Source organism: Haliaeetus albicilla, chromosome 12 (assembly GCF_947461875.1).
Source record: "Haliaeetus albicilla chromosome 12, bHalAlb1.1, whole genome shotgun sequence".
NCBI lineage: Eukaryota > Metazoa > Chordata > Aves > Accipitriformes > Accipitridae > Haliaeetus > Haliaeetus albicilla.
Window position 1 is genome coordinate 39,648,632 of NC_091494.1, and position 25,101 is coordinate 39,673,732.

At 44.0% G+C, this 25,101-nt stretch overlaps 1 protein-coding gene across 2 annotated transcripts in view; it reads right to left on the minus strand.

Moving 5' to 3' along the window:
- Nucleotides 1-260: 260 nt before the first annotated feature.
- The window catches only part of CACNG4 (calcium voltage-gated channel auxiliary subunit gamma 4), a 44,290-nt gene continuing 19,449 nt past the window's right edge, over nucleotides 261-25,101 (minus strand). For both annotated transcript variants that reach the window (XM_069799335.1, XM_069799336.1), the window contains exons 2-4: nucleotides 10,771-10,854; nucleotides 5,460-5,600; nucleotides 261-4,620 (exon numbers count right to left, since the gene is read on the minus strand). In XM_069799335.1, the coding sequence (XP_069655436.1) occupies nucleotides 4,082-4,620; nucleotides 5,460-5,600; nucleotides 10,771-10,854 (764 nt within the window). In that variant the 3' untranslated portion in view covers nucleotides 261-4,081. The remainder of the gene's footprint in view (nucleotides 4,621-5,459; nucleotides 5,601-10,770; nucleotides 10,855-25,101) is intronic.

Below are 25,101 nucleotides of genomic sequence, written 5' to 3' on the forward strand. Positions count from 1 at the left end.
CAAGTTTAAGCTGGAAACCAGAAGGTTTTTCTTAGTTTTTAACCCAAATGACTGGAAATATTGTGAAGATAGCTTATCTTGGAGATTTTGTGGTCTGTGAGACCACAAGAATAGTTTTTTCTCCTCCGCTATATTGGCTTCCAGTAACATTCCCAGCTGCAATCAAAATAGGTAGAAATGTGAAAAAATAAACACAGAAATCTCAGCTCAGAGAATTTGGAAGTTAAAAATCTATATACCTTTCTCCACACAAAAATGAATACATTTAAAATGGTTTATTTAAAAAGTAAGGATTAAGTACATTATACATGGTTGTGATTATACCAGTAGAACTGAAGCACAGTGGAAATAACACTTTAGAACTGCAGACAGAACTGTAACCTCAAGGGACATGATATATTAGCCCTTGTGGATATGTGATCCATACAGAAAGAAAAGGAAATATAAAAATAGGTTATTGTTAGATGTACGGGCATATGAAGTGATTTCTCCTACTACTCCTATTGTGTATGAGAAACTAGGAAGAGAGAGCTGATGATATACCTGAAACTTTGGTTTTTGGAAAATTCAATCTGATCCAATAGCAATTTTTTTTTAGGTCTGCTGTTACAGTATGTTATAGGGTAATACCAAAAGACTGATTATTGTTAATGATATGATGATATCTGCAGGCCTTGTTGAGAAATGGGAGGCTAGACTGTGTTTGATGCTGTCCAGGGAAGCCAGAGAGATGTGAAAGAACAGATTTTTTTTTTTTTTTTTTTTTGATATCACTGAGTGGTTTCAAAGTCCAGGCACAATCTAATTCTATTAAGATAGATCAGCCATGGAGCAAGACACTGTTCATGGGTAGGAATGCTGCAAATTTTTCAGCTTTCTCAGAATCAAAGTTTTCCACAGGAAAAGACTGATTTTTGGAGGATTGTTTTTTACTGGAATTGTCAAATGAAACAACATTATTTTGCTTTGGTTGAACAAATTACTGCACTGCGATTTGACGTAGACCATAAGTTCTAAATCGCAGCCCCCGTTCTCCCACAGGACGAAAGCTCTGGTCCCCGTTATCTCCCTGTGCCTTTGTTCCCTGTCCAGACCTTGTGTCCCATGAGCATCCCATGAATACTCCAGCTCCATTTTTCAAAGGTGCCTACTGGAAAAAAGAGCAGATGCTCCGGCTCGAACCGAAGAAGGGCATCGCGCTTGGAGAGCTGCTGAAACCAGCCCTGCTCCAGCGGGAGGAGGCTCTGGCAAAGAGGAACATCCCGAAATGCTCGGCAAGATGTTTTTTGCCGACGTGGTGTAAAAATACTGCATGTGCCTCTGCAGGTGTGACCCTGGCTGTAGAAAAGCCTTGGGCTTTGGCTGGAATCAGATGGTTGGTTTTAAACACGTTGACTGGAGAATGAGGATTAAAAGAACAAAACCAATGCGCGAAGCAAACCTCACACTGTCGGCTTCCAGCTCAATGGACATGAGTTTAGAAAAACAGCCTATATCTAACTCCTGGTTTTAACGGGAATGGTTTTATTCTTAATTACAGTAAACACGGATGAGGACTTATTTCTAACTATTAGTTTATTAACACAGTGGGAAACAAATAGTTCTGGGAAATTGCACTTGAAAAATACATTGACTATAATTAGATGTAAATTAATTAGCACTTAGTATGACACACTAATGAGACAGAAGGTTTTTTTTCATTGCAAACTTCTACTTCTATCATAGCTAATCAAAGTATTTTAATATTACGAAGTCTCAAAAAGTAGGAAATAATTTATTGTTTGAAAGCATAAAGATTCTTGTAAAAAAAACCTTTCATCAAGAACTTTAATAATTTTAGAACTCTTTTTTTGTTGTCCTAGCCGAAAAGTAGGTAAAAAAGTTTTCTTGTCTGCCTCTGTTTGAATTTTTTTAAAAAGCTTGTGTAACATCTTTCTCCATAGTGTGTTGATACAGAAAGTAGCACAACATTTTCTACTTTTAAATCGTTCCCATTGCTCCATTCGCTTTAGCTCTCAGAGTTCAGAGGTTTGAAAAAGGATCCCAGCAGAGTTTTAACCTGAATGGAAACTCTTAATAAGCAGGGATGAAGGCTCCAACCCACCTCTGCCAAAATAATGATGTCGCTCTGCCAGGCTGAGGGCTAGGCAGAGCTTGACAGCGACTAGGGGAAGACTTTCATTTAAAATTGAGAATTGTGTCTTGGTTCTTGCAAGGAGAGAGGCTTAAGCAGGGTTTACCTGGGGGGGCAGAGGGGGTTCAACTTGCTTTTTGGGATGTTAAGGCAGCTCCTCCGGGATTTCCCTGGAGGACTTGGTTCCACTAGCTGAAAGCCTCGTATCCAAAACATCGCCGAGTCACTGATGCTGCGGCCATCGCAGGATAAATTAAGACTAAAGTGGTTTTAACAGTTTGGCTGAGATCTCCCACCATCAGTGAGCCAAGCTTTCTAAATCATGATTTTTTTCTTGTCACCACTTCTCTAGTCTTCTGGTAGCCAAGATTTTCTGGGCAAAGACGATGGGTATATTCAAAGGAATCTACAGGAATTAGATGCTCCTCTCTCACTGCACCTAATTCATCCACGGGGAATCGGGTACTGCATTCTCATATGGCTTGGTCGAGTGGTCACTAAAATCAACATGAATACTATTCAATTAAATTACCTTTGAGTCAGGCCCTCGAGCTTTGAGATTCCAAGCCTAAATGTAAAAAAATGAAAGCAGGAATTTAAAAGAAAAAAAAAAATCAGACTTTTAGAAACATACAGAAGCAAAGGGTACAAATTAGTTCCCCCTTAGGTGATGCATAGAGTTTTCTGTGGGCTCTCTGCACGTAAGTAGATTCATCATTACAAAATAAATTAAATTAGGTCAAACCATCATTTCCATCTAAAAGCAACTATACCTTGCACCATGCGGCACTTATTCATAATAAAAAGAGTTTAATAAATATCTCATAAACGGTGATTATTTTTGTTCTATTTTAAAAAATACAAAGTTGTCATCCATTCTGTTAACACTCCGTTCCCATTGCTGCAGGAAGTTTTGCTAGTCCGAACGTATTAGCTTCTCATTTTCTTACGCACATTGCTTAGATATCTTAGTTTCCAGTAGCGTTAGTGTTGCACTTGTGAAGCAGTAAGGAAAACAGGAATGCAGTCGCAGGGAACCGGCGGCTTCGCCTGCGTGGGCCACCCCGGCTCGGCTCTGCTTCTCGCTCTTGCTTTAAGTAGTCTATGGGGGCTCCTGACAGACAGCACTCAGCACCTTGCCGGATCAGGCACTAGGGCTAGTCGAAATGAGAATTCAAGTTTTCTAAACGTTAGGCAAGAAATGATATTCGCAAATATGCTCAAGTCCCACCTACTTTAATTCTTCCCTTTCTAGGTGTTTCAAGATGCACCCACCCTCTTCTCCCCCACCTGCATTGCCCTGAGGGATGCCTTACACCCAGAAATGGGACACCCCCTTACCACCCCATCAGGGAGTCTGTAATGCTCAGTACGTGGGTGCTCTACGGTTTCAGTAGCACAGGTCAGTTTTAGAAAGTGTTGCCTTCAAAAATATTTTCTTTTTTTTTCTTTTTTCTTTTTTTTTTTTTTTTTTGAAAGAGGCAAAGCTTATGCTGTGTCAAAGGAAAGTGGCTCACTTGATGAGTAGTTCGTATCCATCCTTGGGCTTGGTTATAAATTATATTTGCAAGTTTGTATTAAGGGATGTCAATATTAGAAAAAAAAAAAAAGTCGTACAACAATTTTTCTGTAATCCTGTAAAACACACTGGTGGCAAGTCCTTTGCAGTTTCTCCAAGACTTTGTACACACTACAGAAGTGCAGGAACATGAACTGCCTTCATCTCGTGACACCAAGAACTGAAAGAAACAAACTCCGAATAGCTTCAAAAAAAGCTACGAGCATGTAATATCATCTTTAGGTTGGTCCAGAGGATCTCCACTTGCTACCTCAACACATGTCACAATTAAAGAGGTGAGAGGGTATTTTAACATCACTCCTTCTCTTTCATGACATATCCATTCTGTTTCAGTATTTCTTCAAAAAATCACGAGGAGGGAAGATACTTCAAACAGGCGTTGTTCTCCTGTTGACCATGTTGACATGGAGTCCTTCCTTAAATTCCTTCTGAAGGAAGTTGTGAACCTGCAGAAAACTGGCTTCTTGGTCTGCGTTGTAGCTGGCAGCCGTCGTAACCTTCAAAGGCTCTCTGGAAAGAGTGTACATGGAAATTTCGTTCATGGGAATGGTGCTTGCTATCTTCATGCCAACCGGAGAAATGTCTCTAGATGGAGAAGGCTCTGTAGATCGAGAACTGGATCTGGACCTCCGCCTCCTGTACCGATAACTTGGCATCCTGGCATAAGGAGAACTGGAAGAAGTCTTAAGGAATTCCCTCTTGGTCTTAAACCTCAGCTCTTTGTTCTTCTCAATATAAATGTTCACAGCCAGAACGCCTATGGTTTCGGCCACAATAAAAGACAAGGCTCCAAAATAAAAGGACCAACCATAGTTGTAATGGTTCTTTTTGTCCTCATCTCGCTTGTCACTTGGGTCACCTGCATTGCTTGATATGTAGACAATGATCCCTATGATATTACTTAGTCCTAGAGAGAGAAAAACATAAATCAGTGGTTATGTGGCTGGGAAGACAAAATTCAAGCCACATTACTTTCTGGACCTGAATGGTTCAAAGTTTATAACCAGGAAATTTTATTACATTTATGTACCCTTTCATTTATCTCAAGATTTCATTTATTTTTGAAAAACAAAGAATAGATCCACATCTGGGTCACATATGCTTGCATGGATTCCAAAATATTCAGCAGGATTTGTTGCTATTTCTTCATTGCCATGGTGGGAAAGAAGTAGCATATGGGAGCTCGCTAATATTGTTAGTGGGATTCTAACATTGAGAATAATAATAAAAATACATTTTGAGCTCAGGGCTATGTCTGTTCACCTTGATCAAGATAAGTTCTCTTCCACCTTGCTGAATTTTCATCTAAATGCAGCATGCTTAATCCAAGCTTCAGGGAAAGCTATTAACAATGTGGCTGACTCTCTCAGAAGTTTCTAGTGTGAAAAATGGGCTCACCTATCATAGGTGAATCTTTTCTGCCATCATATAAAAGAAAAGAAAAAGGCCCTCGATGTAAGAGACACCTGCTTCATCTAACATTCAATACATTTTAAATAGTGTAAAACCTGCTTGTTACTGACTTTAGCTTCCTTTTTCAGGAAAACTAAAAGCTTTTCTAGAATATACTTATTGTAGAGCTTCAAAAACATATTTTTGTCTTAAGAAATTTGCCTAGTGTGATGTTGCTGGTGCCTTCGATCCACGAAAGGGGTACAGGGAGAGAACTGCCAGCAAGCTTTTCCACAGTCCTGTTCAGTTTAAAAAGGCAGCACTTCTTAAGGACTCAATTTAAGGAGAACATACCTGCCGCAACAAAGAGAATCCCAGCGCTGAGAATAATATTGTTTTTGCTGTTGTAAATCCTTCCTGCTCCGACACAGAGTCCTCCCAGCAACAGCAATATTGTGCTTAGGATGGGGAACACACTGGAGGCACGGACAATGCCTGGAGGGGAGACAGGTAGAAAACCAAGACGGACAGTAATGATTTCAGATGCCTCCTCGGGTGCAAGTGTAGAGATTGCAAAGTCTCAAAACCCCTGGCTTTTGCTGGAATTATGAGTGATTCTGCATTTCTGGGTGTGTTTTTGGGAGCCGAAGCCACGGGTAGGTGGCCAACGTGGCACAGACCCTCTCAACTGAGTAGCTTAAATCTTTTGAGCTTTCTCCTAGGAAGTCCAGCGTTATCGCCATTATCTGATGCCACCGCGTGCAGAACATTTCTGGCAAAGGATGAGGTAAGTGACAGTAAGACCCAGCATCATGCAGGGAGCGGCAGTGAAAAATTCATGAGCTGGCTGTGAACCCTACAACATTTAGGGATGGCTTGAGCAGACGGATCTGTTCTTTGGTACATGTGCAAGGTGAGCAAATTACAGCTCTTGAAGTCTGCAGCATTCACGTTGCCAGCGAGCACAGCTAATACCCCCTTTTTCTTTTGCTGAATACTAAGGTCATTGAAACCTTTCAGATTTCTAAGGAAGAAATTTTAACAAGTGTTTCTCAGATGTTTGTGTTTAGTTTCCTGACAGCTAAGTAGAGTAATTTAAAATTCTGTATACTTCAGTCCATTCACCAGTGTGGGCTATAAAATCCCTGGAAAAAAAAAAAATTAAAACACCACTTTAAGCCAGCTTTCAAAGTTGGGTCACTACGAGACTAAGCAGCAATCAAAAGGGAAGCAGCAGTGAGGGACCAAAAGTGCTGAGAAAAAATAAACAAGCACAAGAAGAGAGATGTCTGTGTTGTAAAAACCGAAGGGGTAAAAGCTGGTAGGCGTTCCTGAAAGGCAGAGTGAGGATCCGAGGTCTATTGTTATACAGGGAGGATTTTTTTTTTGAAGAAGGGGAGACGAAGTGCTGAATACTGCTGTGGAAAACAGCAAACGGTCCCCAAAGCTGGGGACCATGGAAAGGCAAAGGCGCGGAGGGGAGTCCCGGCAGGGTGAGCGGGTGCCGGGGCGTGCGGCTGCCCGAGGCGGGTGGGGGTCAGCGGCCGCTGTCATGGAGGGGTGGAAACCCCACAGCACGCCGGGAGGACACGGGCACCCCCAGGGCTGAGTAGGAGAGGAGGAAAAAACCCACCATCTGGCCCGATCTGCTGATGCGGTGCCATTAGCGATGCGGTCTCTCCCGGGTGCCATCTTCCTGGCTGACATGCACAGCGAGCGGCACCCGTTTCCCGAGGAGAAACGGCCAGATGTTACAGCTGATGCTTTCTCATTTTACTTTCGATGGCCGCGGCGTTCTCAATTTAGCGAATCGCTTCCTAACGATTCCCCTGGTAACTGGTGGCAAAACTCCCGCTGACTGCAAGAGGGACGGGGCTGGGCATTTAATAACGGCGTTGCTTTTGCGTGCGCCGCAAAGCCCCCGGGAGCCCCAGCTACGGGCCCAGCCCTCGTTAGAATGGTGCAAACATAAACCAAAAAAGACAGTCCCTGCCTGGGAAGCTTATGCCCGTATCGATCTGCAACGGCGAGAAAAGTCCGTCTTCTACCAAAACTGGCAACGTCGCTGCACGTGGCCTTTACAGACGGGGCATTTTCTAACCGGATCTAAACCCAATTCAGTCGGATGCATTACTATTCAGACAGTGTCTTGCGATAATTGGCAAATCCAAGTCACGAGGGTGTAAGGTCTCTGATCAAAGCCCGTTGAGTGCTGAGAGCCTGTTCTGTTGCCCTGGGTGTATCCCCATGGGTGTGGTATGAAGTAACAGGGCTTTGACTTTTGGGTCAGTTTTTAGAATTATTAGTCAGTTATTAGAAAAAGATTCAATATGTCAGTCTCTGTGCTGCTGGACACGAGGGCACCCCAAATCACTGTCTATCTGTTAGTGCCCTGGGAAAAGGCAGCACGGACTTAAAATCTACAGTGGCCCATCCTTTCAGGTTGTTGTGTCCTCTATTTTATGGTCATGCTGTTTATAATGATTTCTATTAAATCAAAGAATGATCCTAAAATGCTTCAGTGATATCATCAGAAGGAACTTGCCAGACACGCCAAATATGGGGGGGGGGGGGGGGGGTTGTTCTACTTATAGCAATAATCTCCAGAGATAATTTTTCTATAGTAGGTAATCAATGTGAAGAGAAACAAAACACACAGTGTTATCTTCGTGTAAAACTCTACAGTATGTTTTTTCCTACAATGTGTACTTTTAGCTCTGAAATTTAAAAGGAAGCTCACAGGTACCATGTAGAATTTACATATGTCTCCTGATACTGGTAATAAAATGACAGCACATCAAAAAACATTAAGGCAATCTGGTTTTTGCTCTCTCCCCCGCTTTTTTTTTTTTCTTTCTTGTTTACCGTCCTGTCTGTTTGCATCGGCTGTTCTGCACTGCTATGCGTTGTGACACCTCCTTCGGTGAAGCGCCGCAGCATGCCGTCCTCCTCCTCCCCACGGGGCTGCAAGCCCCGGCGCTCTGCTCGTGCTTTTATTCTCCTCCGAAAGGCAGGAGCCAAGCACACGGCTTTAAAAAGGAGATGCTATAGTATGCGGGGAAGAAGTGCACGAAAGTATAGACATGCCTCTGAATTGGGGTCCCCGGTCCCCCTCCTCAGGGCTGCGCTTTTGCGGCACAGCAGAGCCCCGACAGCCTCACGTGCGCGGTGAGGATGAGTACGGCTGAAATCCCCCTCTTCTGCAAAGGGAGAGGTGCACGCGCTTCGTGCAGTGCTGGGTGGGAGCAGCTTCGTTTCTGCGTGCCTGCAGAAACGCAGGAGGGGAGGAAAGCTGGAGCACACGTGGGCGATGCGGGCGGCAGCCTTGGGGACGGCATGGGCTTTCTGTGCACGGCAGCGATACCTCTGCCGCTTGCAGGGGCTCTACAGAGTCACGTGAAGGGGATTTTATTAAGACGGATAGATTGGCGTGTGTTGTCACAGGGAAGGTTCAATAGGAGGGGTCTTGTTTGCGCTCCTTTGCACGTGTTAGTTGTCGCTGTGGCTGTCGTTCGCTTGGTTTTGCAGGGAGCAGCCTGAAAGCCGAAGGGCAAAATCCAAACTCCTGCTCCTGCCCACACCCTGGACCAAAGTCTCCTAAAATCAGTCATTTTTTCACTGACTTCAATAGGGTTTTGAATGAGGGCTCGATTCTGCTAGCACCAAAATGTTTACGTTTATCTGAAGCCTATATTAGATTGGTCACTGTGGAGCAGGCTGAGACCCCTCATGCTGCTCTTTCAGGAGCACAAGATGCACGTAGTGTTGGTGCCTTTGTCTAAGCCAGATGGGAAAAATAAGGGTTACCCCCAACATGACCCTCCGAGAACCTTGTGCCAAGAAACGGCTAAAAAGGCTGGTGAATGATACGGAGACAGCAGGTTGCAAAGGTGTTGCACAGAGGGCAAAAATGGGACAGAAGGTCTCACGTCTCCTTTGAAACAGGATGCAAATATCCTCTTGTCTTAGACAATGATTTGGTCCCTATTACATATACGTATGAGCTCATCTCTTCTGGATTTAGGTACATAACCTTTCAGCAATCTCTAAATCAACCGTATGCATTTTAAGTGGAGCTGCAGTTTTTCTTATAAAAGTTAAAGCAGAGGAGCCCTGTTATCTGTGCAGACTACGTGAGGATGAGCTCTCCTCTGCGGGGGGAGCAGCCGAAGACTGATTTTGCAGAAGACGTAAAGGCGTTGGACCAACTTGTTTTTAAGGTCTGTACTTAGTCACTGTTGAAAACAGCTTTTAGGAACACCCGTCACAAGTACACTTACAAACAATTTACCATCTCATGTCTCACTGTGGAGCTGTAGACTGTTTTTCCCAGTTCCCCCTTTTCTCCAAATAAAGGCGGCATAACATGCTTTTATCAAGATGCTACTTAATTCCTCTTCCCTTTACAGTCTTTTTACTAATGATGTTTCTTTCCTAAAGCTGACTTGGCATTAATTTAACATTAGTTCCAAGGCTTTGTATGAGAGATAAATGCAGCTGTGCTCACACTCTGCTAGCCTGCCTTTGCCTGAGCGCTGAAATCACGTCACCCAAGTGCTATGACTGATCTGAATTGACAAGAGTAAAGATGAAAAAAAATCTGCTTTTTCTGGTAAAGTGTACTTTTCAGAGATTTTTTTTTTCTTTCTTCTTGTCTTAGCAACTAGAGGTTGTTTCCCAGAAGTGAGCAGAAGGGCAGAGCGGTTCTCTAAGTGGTGTTTCAGGTAATTAATAGCAGTGTAACGGAGGAGTGTTTTGTCTTGCTGGGTGTATCAGCCAGCAGTGTCATTCATTGCTCCCTGAAGCTTTCCCAACACCTTGTGAACTGCAGTTTCTTTCTCTGGTAAAGGGCACTGCTTTCAGCTTGGCTGGTCAGCTCTTTTGTTCAAAAGGACTAACTAGGCAAGACGTCCTCAGGGGAAGGGGAAATCTCACTCAAACTTTGCAGGATTCATGAAGTTTCACACTCGGGTTCCAAGACTTCCTATCAGCAGAGCGAACGGTCATCGGAGGAGATGAAACGATTGCCCTTATTTCAAGCACCAGGTTGGTGGATGAAATTACTTCTGTGGCAGATTACACATCAGCACGGAGCAGCAATGGCTGTCTGTCCGTGCAGGGAAGCCACAGCCCATGTTCACGCTGAGATTTTGCTGTTAGCTGCAGAAATTTCAGCTTCCTTTCTACAATGCAGTAATTTCACTGCAGGGGGAGGTGGCTCAGCAGCTGCAAAGGATGAGGCTTGCATAAGGGTTGGGTTTAAGCATTAGGAAAAGCTTCCTAATGAGCTGGAACCCACTCCTCAAACCTGGTTTGATACACTTATCAGATAAAGACTCCGTCTGTAAAATATCCTCGTCAACCTGGGAAAGATAGCTGTAGTTTTCATTTGAAAATTTTCCATATGATGTTTAGAGAATGGCCACCACAATCATGAGTGTTGCCCTGGCTGAAGGAAACCCTTGAAATGGGGGTCCCCAAGGGTCATGGTTGTGTCAGCTGCAGCATGAACTGGACATATGTCACCAGTGCTCTCCGCCACCCAGTTTGGGCCAGTCTCTTGCAATGGATAAGACTTGGGCTGCACTCTACAGAAGAGAAACCCAGGAAAATCTCTCTGGCCATGTCTGTTAATCCTGTGTATTAGGTATTACTTTTCACTTACGGAGAAGGTATTCTGAGCTGTCATGGTCATAGTCATTGTCTTCAGGGAAGTGGTTGATTCGGAAGCAATGTCCTTTGTAGATTCCTACACGAAAACAAAGCAAACATAACACGTAAGGAATAGAACCAGGTAAATGCGCTTCTGCAGCTGTGCTTTATTTCCTTTTCCTCCCAGGCTGCGTAAGTAAATTAATCTCCTGTAGGGTTGGTCACTGATTTTTTTTATGCCATCAGGAAACCATCTCTACGGTCATGAATTTGGGTCAGATTCGGCTGAAGCCTAGCTGAAGGAAGGGAGAACCAGGATTCCCGGGCTCTTTTCTTCAGTCTGCCAGTCATATCGTTCTCTTGAGTTTTTTAATCTCTCTGTGCTTTACTTTATCAGTGCCGTGCTTACCTTACAAGCATACCAAATTTGCAAAGCTTCTTTTTGTTCCTAGAGTGACTGTCACTCTAGGTCCCTGCTCCATGGCTGGGGCTTCACAGCAAAGCCAAGTGCCAGCCTAGTGCCCATCACCCCTCCTGTCTCATCCCCAGTGAAGTGCTGGCTTCTCTTATCGGAGCTGGTAAATGTTGAACTGTCTGAGGCCTCTTCAGTTACTCTCTAGGCTCGGAAAACAAGTCCATAAATCTCTACCTGCTGTAATTTAAACCCATATGTCCCCCTCAAGGTTGGCTCAGCTTTTAATGGCATATTTGTTTAGTTAACCAGGAGCCTGCGCAGTAAGTCAGGGCGCGAGGGTGCACTCCTGATACCTGACAGAACAACGCCAGAGCCGGCCGTACGAACCGCTCGCTTGACTGAACAAGGTGAGGTTCAGCACTTAGTCCATCTGGGTAAAGCTTTACGTTAGTATTTTGTATTATTTTCTATCACGGTTATCCACAGCCACATCCAGCCTTAGCTGCAGTTGGGTAGCCGAGACCACTGTTGCACAGGGACCTCTCCCCAGAGACCTTCCTGCAGGAGCAAAGCCCCGAGGTGTGATTCTGCCTTGGTGCTTTCATTATTCATTAACCAGCGCTTTCGAGCTCAGGAACATACATCACCCAGGATGAGTTATCCTCTGCACAGGAGTTTCGATGCTCACAGCTCGAGCTGGCAGAAGGATTTAAAAACCGTCAGTTAATACTACTTTAACAGAAGCACAGCTGCGGTCTGTAGGATATAAATGTGGATTTATTTCACTACCTATTACCGATGATTACAAAGATCTCAAAAGAATTACTAATCTGGAGGATTTCAGTTGCACCCTGTGAGTGTCAACTGCAGGTTTGCTACTACAGTGCATTTAATTCTTCCAGTAAATGATGTATCTACTCTAATTGCGGTAACGACTCAGGCTTTCTCTGCACAGCACTTCAAAGGCTGTGAACAAGAAGTAAGTGGCTCATGTCACATCTGGAAGTGACACACCTGTCCTGTCTGCCAGGCGGAGGAGAGCACTTCAGCTGGGGCTGCTCCTGCCGAGCATCTTTGCCCGTGCATCCCTCTGTTTGCCATCAGCTGGTTTGTTGCTCCTGATGGCTCTCCAGCAAGGCAATCCAAAATTCAGATTTTTAAAGATCCCAGTGCTTATTTTTACGGCGGTTCACGCAATGAAACTAAATCACTCCCAGCATAACAGGGCCTCTGAGACTGGCTGGTCATTTCTTTAAGTCTCTTCATTATGGTGTGCCAATTTAGAGGAAATACATTCAGAGTATGATTTTTATCGTCTCCTATTCATTAAGGAAAAAGTCTAAATAATCTTCTCACCCTAATTTCCTATGGAAAGAGGCTTTTCAATGACTCTGTGCTTGTGTGTGTATAGGTAGGGCCATCTCTCAGTCTGTATGTACTTCTCCAATAACTTTTAAGGTAGTTGGTTGAATTTATCCAGAGCTGATGATACACAAGTAGAAATATCACAGGTAACTGAGCTCCCACAACTTCTGTGCAAACACGTAGATGCATGAAAGAGACAGCTCTGTCCACCGAAGGCTGCTTTGTGAACTTGAATGTTCACAGAGCATGGACATGGGCAACAGCCCAAAAAAATGTCCCACTTCCAGAAACTCAGTTAAGAGACAAGAAGTCAGCAAGACTGAAATGTTCCCCAAGCCTCTGGTGTTTGCAGCACTGATGGATTGATGGAAGGTTTTGGCCTCGGGCCTTATGTTATTAAACTTCTCAATGAAAAGAGCTCCTCAGCAGAACTTTCTCTTACACGGAGGCCGTGAAGCCATCCCTTCCACTGCTGGACTGAAATGCATCAGCAGGACAGGATGAGTTGGTATTAGCAGTGTCTGGGCTTTTCCTCTTTTATGGTTGGAGACCTTCATTTCCTGGTGCTTATATCTGTAGCCTTTCGCATGAAAGAGTATTAGCAAGTCTAGCAGAGGTGAAAAAAGAGCATAGTTAGCCCCAAACAGAAAATTTTAGACGAGCCTGAGAGTTTCTTTCTATTTCCAGTTTTTAGGAATACTGAGATTGGTCATTCTGGCCAACTTTTTATAGAATAGCAATGACTGTGAAATTTGGACCTGTAGCAAAGCCTGGGAACCTGAAATATTCTTCCCCATATTTTTGCTGTAGTTCAGATCATAGATATTGGTTCAGGGTCCTCTCTGGTGTCTATGGTATTTGATAGCTATAACAGCAGCAGACTGGATAAATTTTTTCCATAAACTTAACAGGTGTCATATAACTCAGCAGCAGCTTATTAAACTCTCAGTGAGGCTTGAAGTTGCTATCAAGAACTCTGGTTATCTACAGGGTATTGAGGGCTCTTTTAATCCACAAAGTGTCAGAAACAAAGTCTTGCTAGGAAATGCAACAACATCTTTTTTTCATAATGATGGCCTTACTTAGAAACTCAGATTTGGGAAAAATGAAAACTAGCTGGGTGGAAGCTACTGAAGCAGTGGTCAGCTTTAAAAGCACAACAGCAGAGTCTGACTTGTACTTAAACAAAAAATAAAAACAAAACAAAACTGAGATTTGGTGAAATGCCCAGCTCCATGCCCTAGCATGTAAAGTAATGCAAAAGAATAAAAGCCACGAAAGAGAAGAGGGGACAGAAAAGGAAACACCTCAGTTAAATTCGGTAACAACTATTCTACAGCATCTGCACAGGACCCGAACTCCCTGAAGCTCTTCTCAAAGCCTTCACAGAGAATGCCTTGAAGAAACGTGTAGACAAACGTCACCACTGGTCCACGCTCAGTAAGGCACACATGGGCCGTTTTCCACACCAGGATGTGATGTGGAAGAGAGATTTTTTTTGTTGCTTGAGTATGAGGATACAGTCCCTTATATACTTTGGAGAGGAAGATGGAATATTTAACTTCTACTTCTGTACCCACTAGAGAGGGATAAATAAACTGCAATCACTGCCTAACAGATACTAAAATATTGAGAACCACTTCTGGATACCTCTTGAGAATAAGATATAGTATCCCACTGAGATGCTGTAAGTATTAATCCTTTCTTTGAATGATTACCAATATGTTTTAAATGATGCTTTTAGAAATACAAATATTATAATGCATGTTTTCCTCATAATAATAACTTTGTTCTGAATTTTGAGCCAGGACTTCAGGAACTGGGTTAATGATAATGAAGAGGACAAATTTTCTAAAGTGTTGCTGATGGTGTAAGTACATTTTCTTTCCACTGGTTGCAGCGTACTTAGCTGGCATTTAAAAACTAAAAATTGTTTCTGACTTGGTTTTACTCTGTATTCAAGGGCTTCTCCGACAAGGTTAGTACTTCCCAATCTCACTAAGTGTTGTTCAGATAACTATAATTAGAGTGTGATGTATTCGGATAATGTGATAAGGGAGGGAATTGTAGTGCCTAAATGAAGATTAAGCTTTGTTTTGGGGTTTGAGATCTCAAAGTACATAGAGTTTTCAACAGTAAATCAAAGTAGTGATCCCAAATTCTGATGACATACTACCTTCTCCTTGCTCTTTCTCAAATAATCCTTTAATAATCCTGCCTGTCCCATTGCAGAATTGTTCACTAGGGTTTTATTTTTTTGATGACTGAGAGCGATAGTTAATGCTATAGGATGTAATTGCTTATTAACTTTGTTTGTGGCCATGTATTACATGATCACGTTGCTGTTGGCCATACCATCAGCCATGTCTTTGAAACAACCATTTGCTGTGGTTGGTATTTATCAATGACAACATTCCCCGATGCCCTGGAAGTGTTTGCACAAATCAGCACTGGAAGACAGAGCACTTAAATGTCTGACAATATTTGTCAAGGCAGGCTGTACTTTTCTTTTCTCCCTCCCCTAATCCTGAAAACTATATACAACAAGATCTTTCCATAACATTAGTGTTCTGTTGTCATTTAAAATAGGTTTCCACCATGCAAGACGCTAGCAGCTTTGCAGCAGAGGACCTTGTCTGCGGGGTACTTCTGTCAATAGCAATTTTTATCTCCTTGCTCTGAGCACGAGCTTACGGGAGGCGATATCTGATAGCAGTGGGAGACACATGAGGATAGATGGGTCAAGCTGCTGCCTCCTTCTCCATCAACAGCTTCTGCAGAGCTATTGCTCAATTAACTATTTAATCTTCCAGCCCTCTCGCCTGCCCTTGTTGGGGAGACTATGCAGTAAAACATCAGTTTTGGGACTTGATTGAGAAGTCTTTCTTGTTTTCTCATGGGATGCCAGACATTGTGACCTCCTTGGATCAAACTCTCCCCTGCCAACACGCCACATTCTTGTAGCTCTTGAGCAGCTACAGATACTTAGTGCGCACACGTGCACGCTATTAATAGAGTTAAGCAGGGTTTTCTCCTGAGGGGGGTTATACTGATGGAATGAGTGCTATGAATGTCAGCTGCAGAAGTGGTTGCGTGGCTACAGCAATTACCTGCGGGCAGGTAAAGACCCCCCATAATTGTCCAGCCGAAAATCCCACTAACCAGCTGATTTCTTTTGGGCAAATGTGGGTCTTCTGGGATGGTTTGAAGATGTGGAAGGAAATGATTTTCAAGATCATTTGACAGCAAGAGCTTGCAGATACAGGGAATACAAGTTGCAAGGACCTGACCATGTATTAAAAATAAGGCAGTTAGTATGGAACCATGGGAAATCTGGCCCAATGGTTCTGCTTGTTGCATCTATTCTGTGATGAAATGCTCTGCTTCAGTTCTGGAGCCAACTGTTAGCCTGATTTACTGCAACACTTGAATATCTGAATGTTTAAATGACAAGTTTTCTGAATATATCAGCACAGAGAAGGCTGACTGACAGATAACATCACAGACAACAAGAAGAGCGTGACATGCAGAGTGGGGCTGTTGTAACAGCAGTTGCCTGAACACAGTGTCCATTTGAGCATGCTGTGTGGGACTGGGTTTCCTTAATGGCATGGCTTTACACTTCCCTCGGACAACAGTGGACAACCTCTATTTATAGTGAGTGAGAGTGTGTCAGCGCTGGACTTTGCCAGGGGAGAAGAGAAACAGTTGTATATTTTTTTTCCTTAGGAAGATTTCTCTGCTGACAAGTTCTGAAAATCTTTGCTGCGTGATTTGAGCAATAGTGAGCAAAGGAGATCAGACATGCCAAAAAATGTTCCTCTCCGCAAAATTTATAGCACAGAGTGTATCTGTGCACTGCGTTCATTTCTTTGATTTTCTACCAGTACAACTCCCCTGTCTCACTGGATTGACACACAACAGTGCATGCAGCTGCCGAGTTAACTTTCTTTTCTCTTCATTCCTCTCCTCCTAAAATAACCCTTGAAAAGAGGAATGGGTGGCACACCTCCTTTTACTTTCAAAACCTGCTTTGTGGTTTTGTTTACTTTGCGGTGTGCTGATGGTCAAACACGGACTATTACAGTCCTGAGCTCTCCACTCAGGCCACAAGGAACAGCATTAGATATTTTCCTGTAACTTGGCACTTTCTATGTTAAATTGTCCCGAGTTCGATTATTTGTCTCCAGCTGTTTGCTGAGAGTTTCACAAGCCTGTCCTTGAGCTACTTGAATGAGCGCAGATCCTGTGAGCCTCTGCCAGAGGACATTTAATGCTGTCATTATAAAAGAAATCATGAAGTATTGATGCAGGTCGTGTGCAAAACACACCCCAAGTGAATTTGCTACCCCACATTACTGCTGGAGTGCTGCCTTCATCGCCACGGAAGGTGGAGCCAGCAGAGAAAGAAGCCTCGGGAGGTTAAATACACATTTATTGGGTGTCTGCCTTTGAGAAAAGTTTGGCTGTTGTGACAGCCTCGTGAAACTGGGAACTTCAAAGCATAGGTTGTTTTTGAGACAGATGCTGTCTGACACCCCCTGAGTCCTGCCAGTCCGGGAAATATTTGTCCATATGACAGTTTGTATTTTTGTTTCATCCTGAAGGTGAATTTGATGAAGAGCACTGCTAGTACCTGGGGTTATTGTCATACTTTCTCTAGGGTAGATCTTGTTTTCAGAAGATGCTTAGGACCTAAAAAGATTAGAAGTCCATTCCCACAACTGTGGGCTAGCACGGTACCATAAACCAGCTGACCGGCACTAGCTGTCCGCGTGTGTCACAGTCGGGCTAAAGAAAATTCAGCTCAGCTGAGTCTTTAAAAGGAATTTATCCTGAATCTTAACCGTGTTTCTCTACAGGTGTTGAGACAGCGAAACAATAATCTTTTATTTTTCCTCATAAAAGGCCTTTCCTTCTTTCTCTTTCATCCTGTAACTCAATTTACTTGTTTCTCATTGCGGGGAGCTGAGCTGCCTACTTAAGGGCCAGATTCTGATTTCAGTGCAGCGGACTCAAATCTGTCTTATCCGGTAACGGTGATATCAGAATCTGGTCTTCTCCCTTTGTTTGCTCCCCCTCTACTTCCCGGGCAAAAAGAAAATGATTTAAAAATGTTGAAATGTATGAAATTTGCCCCACTTTCTTCCTTAGGAGCTGTCAGCTCTAACAAACCCTTTGGGTTCTTCTTTTGATCTATTTTCAATTGTCTGGTGGGCAAAGCAAAACTCCTCCTCAAGTCTCTTATTTTCTTATCTTCTGCTGTGACATGAATTTCCCCCTTTCCCAGTCCTCCCCCTCCGCTGCCTACAGACCCTCCGCTGCTCAGAGCTTTTCATCAGTCCCCTCGACGCCACGTGCGTAACTAGCGGTCGCTTTTGCTGCCTGCTCCGTCTCGCTCAGTCTTTAACGTTTTTAAACGCAAAACACCTTCCCGGTGTGTTTAACACCTCACGAGGGCTCAGACCGCCCCGGCGGCAGCGGCGCGGGAGGAGATGCACGCCGGAGCAGCTCGCAGCTGCTTCTGCCCACGCACTTGCAAATGAGCTGGTGTTGGCAGGGGATCGCACTCCGCTCTCACCCCGGCCTTTATTCTTAGCGCTCGCCGTTCCCCTCAAGTCTGGCAAAAGCGTGTTTTCTCTAGGAACAGGTCTCGGTTTATCTTGTCATTTTACATGGTCAGTCCCACCATTAACCTCACTCCACTTCTTCTCTTACCTTCGTACAGCAGTTAATGCTCCCTCCTGTATTTATCATAGACTTTCTATGAGAGAAGAGACTGTTTTATACCACCACTCTCGAGTATTTACTCTAGGATATTATAATTTGCTTTCCCCAACTTGCCTGCACTGTGGCAGTGTCTGACCTGATTGCCTTTTGCCGTCTGCAGCCTCTCCTTGGTGCTCCTCTACAAAGCCCTCTCTGTTGGAAGCAGAGGTGGATCACAGCCTCTCCTTTCACCGTATCCCCGCAGAACGAAGGTTGTGTTGCTCTATTCCTTGCACTGCTTTTTTTCTACAGTGGTCTCAAACTGTAGTGGAGCTCAAGCTCTGCATTGCAGAAGAGCCATCTTCGCTGTCCTGAGTGCCAATTTCACAGCCACAAATAGCGACCGGCGAGGTTCCCGCTTGGGGATTTCGGCCTTCATGTCATGACCCACCTTTTTCTTTTCTAACACTCTTGAGTTTCCCATGGCCCAGATGTGGTGCCTTAGCTGATCTCCTCCAGATACCAGTGGATGCTCACCATTGCCCAAAGAAGTTAGCCACGCAGGAGAAGACATAGCTTGCTTAGGTGGTGAAGAAGTCTGCTGTTGGGTGGTGACTTCTAGTTCTGGCTTGAACAATTTTACTCTTTGAGCAATATTATTTTGGCGTGCGGCAATCCAGGTCGTAACACCTGAATGCTGATTTGTACAGCCTGGTAAAGCATCTCCAGCTTCTGCATCACCTACACCAGAAAGGCATCCGGGGAAATGCCTACAGAGTCTTAGTCAGTTATAATTCACGTGGGTATATACAGCCTCAGCAGCCAACTTTCTGTTTTCAGCTGGGCAAATATCATCAAAGATGTTGTGCATTTGTACTTCTGTGTACGAAACGAACAGATGTAGAAAAGACGCTTTGCCAAAGATGACTTAAAAATTCTATGACAGCCTTTTGTTCCATTATAAGATTTTATTTGAGACCTTGAGTGATGTTAGAAAATCCGCAGCAGCGAAACTCATTTCCTGAAGATTCACCTCACCTGCACATCTGGGAGCTAATAAAACACATCACAGTGTCTGGCTGCTGTCCTTTGAATTCTCTTCTGTCATTACAAAGCTGCTGCCAAAAGTACTAAGCGTCCTTGTGCTACCACAGTGAATACCAATAGTATCAGGGAAATGTAGGACAGTAGCAAAGTAGGTAAGAGAGTTGATTGTATGTTACATGTTGTTTTGAGCTACTTAATTTCCATTTTCTTCGAGTGTTCCTCTCATAAATCAGTATTTTGGCCACAGAAGTCATGATTGAAGTTATTCAGCAATGCTCCTCTCCCTTTTCCAGCTGCCTTTCCTTAGCCAGGCAGCAGATAAAAGAGCTGTGTTATTCTACCACCACTGCTCAGGCATCCCTAGTAGCCCCTCTGTGCATTGCTGATGATCTTTTTCCTACCATTTGTGGTTTGCTCCTTATTAACCGTGTCCTCCTGTGCTGTTGCTTGGATGGCAAAGTGGGGGGAAATTTCGGGGGGCTTCTGTGGCTTGTTTTAGTCTTTTTTGTTGCTCCTTTTTATGGAGCTTATTGAGGGAATGACTGTGTTTTCTAGGAAGAAACACTGACATACTTCCAGCCCTGATGTTCAGTTTGTTTTTTTGTAAATTCTCTGCACAGGGAAATAGGGGCAATTCCTCAACCTGGGCATGACATGATTTTTTTGGGGCACTGTTGGCGATGCTGCTTGAGGAACATTTTCAACTCAGAGCTAAGTTAGCCCTGCCACGGCAAGCGTTCCCATGCCTGGCTCAGTCCCAAGAGACTGTCAACATTTCTAGTTGTCATGGGGTTGTTAACTCACTTTTCTGTGTCTGCTTTTCTATCCACCACCACGGCCCACACTTGCTGTGTTCTGCCTTCACACCTCGTCTCGTCCTGCATCTCATGCCGCAGTCCTTTATCCCGGCAGCCCAGAAGTTTGTCTCACCACTCATTTCCATACTTTGCTCTGCTGCCATTTTGCCAAAGCTGTTTCTGGGTGGCTGATACGATCGTCCTCGTCCTTTTTAAATGAATTTGGAGCTTGGATAGAAACCTCCATTAGAGTTCTGCAGTTGGCTTTTCTACCTTAGCTAAAATTGGTCTAACACTTGAGGAGTTGGTGTTGGCTTCTTAGTTGAGCATGTTCACCCATCAGAGCTTTGAACTGAAAGTCATTCTCCAATGAGTTTCCAGCACTTACTTATGTTCTGGTCCAAAATGCCTTAAATTAAAGAGGTACTTTAGTAACCAGCAGTGCTTGTGGCACAATGGGTCAGAGACTAACTTGTTATTCACAACTGTAACTACACAGTGGCCGTCATTGCTCCAACGCCTCAGAGAGCAGTGGGAATAAGCTGTGGTGGCCTATATGCCAGCCAGGATTCAGGTATATCTTGATTTGGACCAAAATCCACTTTTCTTTCCCCAGTATTCTTGACCCTGGCATACATTCACTGGTACAAAGACTGCTCATTCAGGCAGATTGCTGCCAGTCCATCAGTTGTTGTGAGAGGGCTGAAAAGCCAAATTGTACCGGATGCAATTTTGAGAACAGAGAGTCATTTTGTCTGATGAAGTGTTCATATGCTGCAAAATGACAAATTGTGTTTATTTTCACATTGTCAAACTGTGCTTTTTTCCTGTGTTGGCACAATTGGAATCAAGTTTCCCTTAAGGGATAGTTTGGTTTTTATCCATCTGGTTTTCCTTACTTCAGTAAGTCATCAGTTCTCCCTCATTAACATAGTGATCAACCAGGGCTTGATGGTTTCACCTCTTACGATCACAGCATGTCTATAAAGCCTGTATCATGGCTTGTCACTACCTGGGGAGGAAATTTAAGGAAATGGACATTCATGTCTCTTCAGATTCCCTACTGAGTTTACAATTTGAGGCATAGTCATGGTCACATCTGGGGAATGAATACTGTTCTTGAACCAGATGAAACATACCCAGTTTAATGGGTGATGCTTTGTTCCCTGTATGTTCTGCCACTTCAACTTTCATACATGTGCAGCCTTGAGCTATTGCCTTCTCATTCTTAATTTCTTAAAATGCCATTTTTTCAGGTTCCCGAAACATCCGCATTTCATAACAGGCAAGGTTTGCAGTTGTCATACAGCAGTCTAAAGTCCAAGAAACAACTCTCCAGAATGAGGACCTGGGTAATCCTTGGGGATGTTTGGGATAACATGCACAGGATGCACCCGGTGTCTTCTTCCATAATGGAAAAACCCTCCAGATCTAGTCCGTAGAAAAATGGCTCATATTATTGATACTCCTTGTGAGATCTCTTGATGTAGCAGAAGCTTACAAGGCATCACGTAATTACCTCTCTGCATAAAATGAATTATTGTCTGCTCTAATACCAGGGAACGTCTCTAACCTGACATCTAGAACTGAACTCTTTCTTTACAAATCTTCTTTTGGCTTATTCATGCACCACAAAGTTTTTTTTTTTAATGAAAAAACAGTGAGACTAGAAAGTAGTCATACAGCTGCTCACTAGTTAACTGATTAGGAATATGCAGGATATTTGGACACTCCTGGAATCTTGTAATGATTCCATGTCTCTTCAGTCCATGGTGATTCATCATAAAATAATGGCATTTAGAAAAAAAGTTGGATATTGAAGAAGCAATAGGGAAATTTCACTCCATAAATCATCTTAATTGAAGGGAATGCGTGCAATATGTCTGTCTTCATAATGCATTGACCTTGAGTTGGATCTGCATTCATTGTGGAGCATGTCTTCCTCATTTCTATGCCAGCTTGTTGAGTTATACATAGAAGCTAAACCTCTAGAGATCGATCATGCACAATCAGTGACGCGGGACTGAAACAAGGCAGATGAAAACGGGGAATCTAAAGGTTAGGAGAAAGGGGCGTAACTGCCAAACCCTGCTAATGGCTGGATTTGGGATGTGCAAGGCAAAGGTTTCACAAATCATCTGCATGATGTATTAGTGGAAAAGACACTCCACTAGCAGAGATTAGTGCGGTGCATCGAAGAGACTGTGTTGCCTAGTTGAATACTCAGGGCTAATGTCTAACCCTGGGAACAAACAACAGAGCTGCTGGTTAGAAAGAATAGGTTCCGGTGTGAAAAAAAGAAAGGAACAAAAATATTTTGCAACTGTAATATATCCTGCAAGAAAATATAAAGGAAATATGAGGGACTTTAGCTTGAATTAGAATTAATACTGACTTGGTTATTCCTGATTCCCAACAGCATGTGCAACCCGCAAGGTGCCGTACCCTCACGGAGGGTAGGTGCTGGCAGAGTGGGGTGTCTCTGGCATTTGGTGGCAGAGGGTGCCTTGGCAGCCAGGACGGTGTGTCCAGCCTCGTGTAGGAGATGGGGCAGACTGGTCTCACTGGGGCGTGTTGAGAGGGGAAGGAAAATGATGAGCAGCTTTGGGAGAATAAGGGTCCGGGGGAGGAAGGCAGAAAGCAGCGCAAAAAAAAAAAGGAGGAGGAAAAGGAGCACTTTGGGGCAGAGCGGGGAGGAACGGGAGGTGGTTCGCAGGGGAGGAGGAAAGGAGGCTTGGAAGAAAGTGGGAGGGAGAGAGAGCTGAGGAGGAGGAGGAGAAGAGAAGGGTGGGCGGTGGGTGGCCGGAGGCAAGGAGAAGGCCTAGGAGGAGAGCAGGAGCTTGGCAGATTGGTGGTGCCTGTGGAGACGGGGACCAGATGGCGACCTGGGTCCTCCCCGAGCAGCTCTGCCTGCATCCACAGCCCTGCCCGGCCAAAGAGTCGGTGCTCGTACTGCTGACAGAAGGCGAGGGGATGCACAAAGCCACTGCCTGATGAAAATTAAGAGCCTGAAACTTTTAATTCCCAGGACTGATTTAAATTATTACAGTTAACAAATGACCTAATGTATAAAAATGGAGACGGCTACCAAACAGATCTGTTTAAATGAACACATGCAGTAGAGATTTCATTTGGCTCCCGCACCTGAAACTTTCTGTTTCCTAATGCAAACTAAGCAGCGACAAATAAAAATGAGACTGCAAAAGCAGCATGACCTCTTTAAGCTTTAATAATTCATTAGAACTGTTTTCTTCTCTGCTGAGATTCAGAGCAACATATTTAAGCGGGTTCCTCTCAGGTTTATGGAAGATGTAACTTCCTTGTTACACCAGCTAATAAATACAACTAAGCACAATGGCCCAACAATATTTGTAGAAAGAGCATTTGGGAAAATGTGTTTAATGAATCAGAAGTGCCTTAATCTAGTCAGTCTTGAAAAGCAAAGCATATCATGCAAAACTACAATGCACTAAAGCACAGATGCATAAATATTTTATTGTCGCGATTTCTGCGTTTACTTTCAGTATTTCAGAATTGCATTTTACTATGAAATGTCTCTACCTGCACTGGGGAAGGATAATGGTGGTGGTAGCTTTGGCCAATCCAATCTGGGAAGTCAGAATTAGATTTAAATAATGTATCTGATAATCCCAGCTCTTATCAGCATCAGGCACATCTTCCATTGTAACCAGAAATGCTTATTGCTTTTTTGCTGTCCTAGGATGGCATGGAAGCATCTGGGAAGGTTTACAGCTGAAATTTTCCTTTTGCTGGGAAGTCTGGACAAAAGGCAGGTGCCCCCGTGCCCGGCTGCACCAGCTCTTGTGCCATCGCCTCCCTCGTCAGTCCTCCACCTTTCTCCCTGCCCTTCTATAACAGCATCTCGGGGACTATATTTCCTCCCAAGTTTTGAAAGCAGGAGAGGACCCCAGTTTGTCAGCACCTTGGCAAGACCTCCCGAGAAGCATGCAGCTCGGAGGCAGGCAGCAGCTCCGACCGCCCGGGAACGGTGCCATGCACAGGGGGAGATTTACAGCTCCTCTCCCCTTCAGACACTTCATCTGGTGTGATGCAGAGCTGACAGCTCCTCAATTCCAGGTATTACAAACTCCTCTTCCTCCACAGAAGCCTGTACGGGCTGTTTGGGGTCCCACATGCTGAGCCCCTCTCCCAGGGCAGCATCCCTGCAATGGACCTGGCAGACGGGTGCAGGCAGCCAAAGGGCAGCTTTCCAAAACCAGCTTCTCATAACGGGGCCACGCTCTGGTACTTACTCAATCTTTACAACTCAGTGATATGCTGCCAATATATTTTTGCCAAAGAGACAAAAATATGTTTCTTCTTCCTACTCCCTCAGCCTATGAAAAATCTCAGTTGTGTGCAAAGAGACTCTCTGTGTGTGTATACGTGCGTGTATTTGGGGGGGGGGGGGGGGGAGGTTTCTATCAATTTATTTTCCAGTTGAAAGTCTGCCTTGTAGCCAGGGAAGCAGTGTTTTCACCGTGTATGAATTTGGGTAGAAAAGCTTTACCTTGTGCTGTGCAGAAATGGCAGTGCGTGCAGTGGGAATTGGGAGCAAATCCTTTAACTGCTCCGTGTCCCAGGTTCTCCTCTCTAGGATGGAAGCATGATGACTTATAAATAATTTGGGGATTTATGCATCAAAGAGCCCTATATTAGCAAAGTTGCCTAATAATGGATGAAGAAGAGAGGCATAATCCTTCTAAGGTGGGGAGCTCTGTTTAAAAAGTGCTTCAATCTCCCCAAGGGCCAGAGAGACTCCAGGTATTTAACATGTTAACTTAAGTTATCTTTTAATTAAGCAAGAGTCTCTCACACAGCCATAGTTTGGGATTCTAGCTATGCTCTCTGAATGGTTTGGGTACTTTAAAAGCACCTGGTACAACAAGGAGGGATTGGAGGCTTTTTCTAAGCTTCACAGCAACTTTGCAAACTACATGCTCCAAAAAGGTGTATTTCTTTTTCCTCCTTCCCCTCCCTTTTCCCCCAG